We start from the raw sequence: 4,474 nt of genomic DNA on the forward strand, positions 1-4,474 counted from the left end.
CTCGCGCTGCCGAAGCTCGCCCCGTCCGGTGCGTCAAGCTTACCCCGCCTCTGCGGCGTGCCGACCTCGAACTATCAGCACCACTAGAGCTCGTCCTGACTCCGGTCTCATCCTCTCCCCCATGGTCACCCCCCTCCTGCCTCTCTTGCTCTCCATCATCCGCTCCACGCATCAGCATGCCACGTACGCAATTTAAGGTGGGTTATGGAGATTTGAGTGTCACGCGAACCAATTAGCAAGTTTAGGGACTCCAATGTGCATTTCAGGAGATGAGAGACCTGGATGACACTCCCTAGTTCATGTACCGCTGGTGTATTTTACAACTTAAATAAATAAAACAGAAGGGAGATACTTCCTCCACCCCAAATTGCAAGTCGTTTTAATTTTTTTATTTAGATACGTACATAGTAAAACATAATGTATTATATAGGTCAGGTGCATAGCAAAAGCTATGAATCTACAAAAAACAAAACGATTGTTTATTTATTATAGGCAAGGATGCATGTGTAGCACCCGAACCTTTACATGCATAGCATAGACATGGAGTACACAATTGAATAGCTAGGTACCGTGCAATTATTCATTACATATATATAATATAAGTAGAGATGCACGGAGTCACACAAAGATGATGGAGGTGCACGGCGGCTGGATCATCAGATGATAGGGTAAAGCGGGTACTTGGCAATGCCGCACAAGCCCAAGGGTGGCGAGTCCCTAAGGAAATAGACGAAGCCTTTGTCGCCCCACTGGTCAGTCCACGAGTTCTTGCCAATCCAGTACTTGGTCCCGTCAGGCTTGGTCCCGTACCCGACGATGGCCAGCGCGTGGTTCTGCGTTGTCCCGCACGCCCCTTTGTTGTACACGCCCGACCTGGAGCAACCGGCGTTGTACACGCCGCGGATGTAGTGCTGGAAGCAGGGGTCACTGTAGTCGAAGGATGCGGCGACGGGCTGCTGCGCCACGGCCGCCATCAGCGCCGCCTCGTCGCCGGGTGGTGAAATCTTCTTGTAGCCTCTGAGCTTCACCGCGACCGGCTTGGCCCTTTGGCACGTGCCTACCTTGCCGGTGTAGGGGTAGGCCGCCTCCGTGGTGATGCCACCGTTCTGGATCACCCACTCGAAGGCCTTGTCCATCCAACTGTTGCCGCAGCCGTTAATCCGACAGTCCACCAGCTGCTGCTCCGACAGCACCGGTGGCGATCCGCCCGTGCTGATCGCATGCGCGCTCTCCATCGTCGCCACCGACGTGAACGCCCAGCAAGACGCTGCACGCGCGGACACGTACGTACGTTAGATGACCACACACTTAGCTAATTGCATCAATATAATACAGTAGACGACGTACGACAACTCGCATCGCATGCATGCATGATTTATTTTGGATGGATGTTACTTACAACAGGATTCCCCTTGATACTTGGCTGCTGTGACGACGCCTTTCTCCCTCCAATCGACGCTCGCAGGCACCACCGCCGTCAGATTGGTATTGGTATGACGAGGTGGCTCTTCGACGGCGGCGGTGCCCTCGTGGACGGGGCCAGCGCGAGTTGTGATCACCGTCATCTCCTCCGACTCCCATGACGACTCGTCGTTGCTGCTGTACATGGCCATGAACTCGTCGTGGGTGAGGTCGGTGAACGGGGTCTCGCCGAGGCTGTAGCTCATCCGGCTGTCCCGATTCGCCGCCTCGATGAACTCCATGTTGCTCCGGTACACCTCAAACCGGCGCAGCTTCTCCTCCACGGTGGCGTACGACCGACCGTGCGCCGCCATCCACCCATGGAACCTCCCCAGCATCAGCAGTGCCTCACCATCCAAGCCATGGTCCAGGGTACCTGAAGCTGATGAAGCCATGGAGGGGATGAAGAATGCGGCTGCCACCAGTAGCGGCAGCAGAGCCAGAGCCATGGATGAGGACGACGAGCGCGTGAAAGCCATGTCCGATATGGACGATGTTTAGCTACCTTTGGGTACAGCCATTTATAGAGGCCCGGCGATCAATAGATCTCACTACTAATTGACGTCCTCCTCTTGCAATTGGTGTGCTGTCTTTTTCCATAGACTTGAAAGCCATGTCCGATATGGATGATGGTTAGGTTTAGCTACCTTTGGGTACGGCCATTTATATATAGGGGCCCGGCGATAGCTCTCAGTACTAATTGACGTCCTCCTCTTGGTCTTGGTGTGCTGTCTTTTTCCATAGACGTCTAGAGTGAGCCTCATATCACATGCTGGCAAATAAACCGCGGAAAACACTATATCTCCTTTTAGGCATAATTCATGGATAAGAAGGACTTTTTTCTTTGAGGTACTCCTTTGTCTCACAACAAGATCAGACTTGTTGGTTTATCTTCTTCTACTATTTTTAAATGGGAAAGCAATACCCTATTCAAGCATTTTCTTCTCCCATTAAAACTGAATTTTGCTCCGTCCTCCTCTTGCCAATCCAAGGATTGCGAGCTCCTTCTCTGCCTCCGACGAGGTTGGATCTTGGGAGTTCGGGCTCTTGCAAGCTTCTCTCCATTGCCGAACTTTTATCGAACGCCGATTACGGTTAGCCGGCTTGTATCTCGTTTCCCCCTCATTCATTGTATCACGCTGGATCGAATGGCTCTTTCATTATTAACCCCTTTGCTTCTCGATCCGATCCTACCGCTTCCGCTCCAATGGAGGGACACTCCTCGGGTAACGCCTCTCCTGCAAGATCCCGGGGTCACCTTTGGGACATGCTGGATCCCGCGAACCAGGGTGTTCACCATCCAATCGTTGTCAACTTGGGTCACAAAAAAATAGAAGAAGCTAAAGCAGCAAATATATGGTGACACGAAGGAGTACCAGAAAGCCAAAAGATCTTATTTTTATATATGTACTTGTTGTAGACCAGAGGGCGGTGGCTGGACGTGAAGCTGTTGCTGTTGCAGTGGGTCTGTTTAGCACCTCGGTGACCTCGCTATGATTTGAAGGGGCCATCGGAAGGTTCTTGTGAGGGTTTCTTTCTCTAGATCCGGTGGTTTGCTTTGGCGATGAAATACAAAGAGATTTTTTACGATCGCAATTCAGAATAATATAATAGGTCGCAAACACGCCGCAACTCTGGGCTGAGTCATTTACTATCAATGAAATGATGGTATTTGTTTGCTGGTGCTAGCCAACGCCATTGATGTGAGGTCGCGTGCCCAAATTCAAGTACATCCAAATCTAGTGAATTGCCCAATGTGCCCCTAACGCCTGAATATACTACTCGTTTTCTGGTGTAGTATTAGCAAATCCAGGCCACTAGATCAGAAAAATAAACGGTCCAAAATAACTTGATGTACCCTAAAAGGGAAGATTGTGCAGCAGCGGCGGCGACCCATCACATGTAGCTGCTGGGATCGAGGAAAAATTGTGGCGACAACACATGGCTAACGTCGATGATGTTGCTATTTGAGCACCCGGGGTTGAGCTCCGGGGTGAAAGACTAGGTCTGACCCGAGTTGGTTATACCTGGCAATGATGATGTATTTACGTTGTTATCTTGTTGAAGGCATTATTCAGATATGCTTAGAATGGTTCTTCAACTTGAAAACATAGATTCTGGCCTTAGGTGGTTGGATCCGGTGATGGCGGCGCTTGAGCATCGCTCCCTTTCTGAAGGCGTTGATGTTGAAGAACTTCCTCGTTCATGTGGTGTCATGAGATGGTTGGTGCAGATATTGTCATTGTTGTAGTTTATTGATCGTGGATCTGATCGCTTTCTTTTTTTTCTCCTCGCCCACGCATAGCTTTTGTCTTATATGACTTTGCTATTTGTTGGCGTGTTTTTTGCTTGCGTGTGTTCATATTAAATGTGTACATCCTAGTTATGCAGAGGCCGGGTGTGTGTTCATTATGAGTGTATCCTCTTGATGCTCCATTTAGAGCCAATAAAATCCACTCTATTGAGAGAAAAAATAAACCAAGAGGACAACAGTCAGTGAGGTTTGCTTGATGCCAGTCAAGTGCTCTAACCACTAGGTTAGAGAACCTTTCGCTATATACTTTTTATTACTGGTGTAAGTGTTTCTCTAATTAGATGAGCTTCACTAGAGCTAAAAGGATATTCTTTGTAAGACAAAATCCGTGCTCTTAAAAGTGCATTTATTAAGTATATGGGTAGGATGGAAAAACATGGTCAGTTGCCTTTGAATGGTAAAACAGCAAGTATTGTAAAAGACATGTCTATATACAACACCTGAACATTTTTTTCCTCCCCATACCCAATTTTTTCGGACCATTAGATCTCCATCCAATAGTGGATAGCCCATCTTGTTCCTTCATTCTACTACATATGCACTTCTTTCTGTCTAATTAAACTCATCCCCACCCAGCCCTCCCATCGTTTCTGGTAAGAGCCGCTACCCATGAATGCATGCATGGACCATGGAGCCCCCAGCCCTCAGCTACCCTATCCAAACAGCCGACAGTCCTGCCATTATCGTACGTGTTGCCTC

At 49.1% G+C, this 4,474-nt stretch overlaps 1 protein-coding gene across 1 annotated transcript; it reads right to left on the bottom strand.

Annotated features, from left to right (window-relative positions):
- Positions 1–452: 452 nt before the first annotated feature.
- On the bottom strand, positions 453–1,967 carry LOC119336554 (ervatamin-B-like). The gene is made up of 2 exons (XM_037608598.1): positions 1,400–1,967; positions 453–1,267 (listed from the first exon to the last, which is right to left on the bottom strand). Exons 1-2 carry the CDS (start codon positions 1,938–1,940, stop codon positions 657–659), a joined length of 1,152 nt encoding a protein of 383 aa, XP_037464495.1. The 5' UTR covers positions 1,941–1,967; the 3' UTR covers positions 453–656.
- Between the last annotated feature and the right edge of the window lie 2,507 nt (positions 1,968–4,474).

Source organism: Triticum dicoccoides, chromosome 7B (assembly GCF_002162155.2).
Source record: "Triticum dicoccoides isolate Atlit2015 ecotype Zavitan chromosome 7B, WEW_v2.0, whole genome shotgun sequence".
Classification (NCBI taxonomy): Eukaryota; Viridiplantae; Streptophyta; class Magnoliopsida; order Poales; family Poaceae; genus Triticum; species Triticum dicoccoides.

Excerpts from the sequence above, each read along its gene's own strand:
- LOC119336554 (XM_037608598.1), bottom strand. The coding sequence starts at position 1,940 with ATGGCTTTCACGCGCTCGTCGTCCTCATCCATGGCTCTGGCTCTGCTG. Across the intron at positions 1,268-1,399 it reads GTATCAAGGGGAATCCTGTT|CGTCTTGCTGGGCGTTCACG; the intron begins GTAAGTAACATC and ends CCGCGCGTGCAG.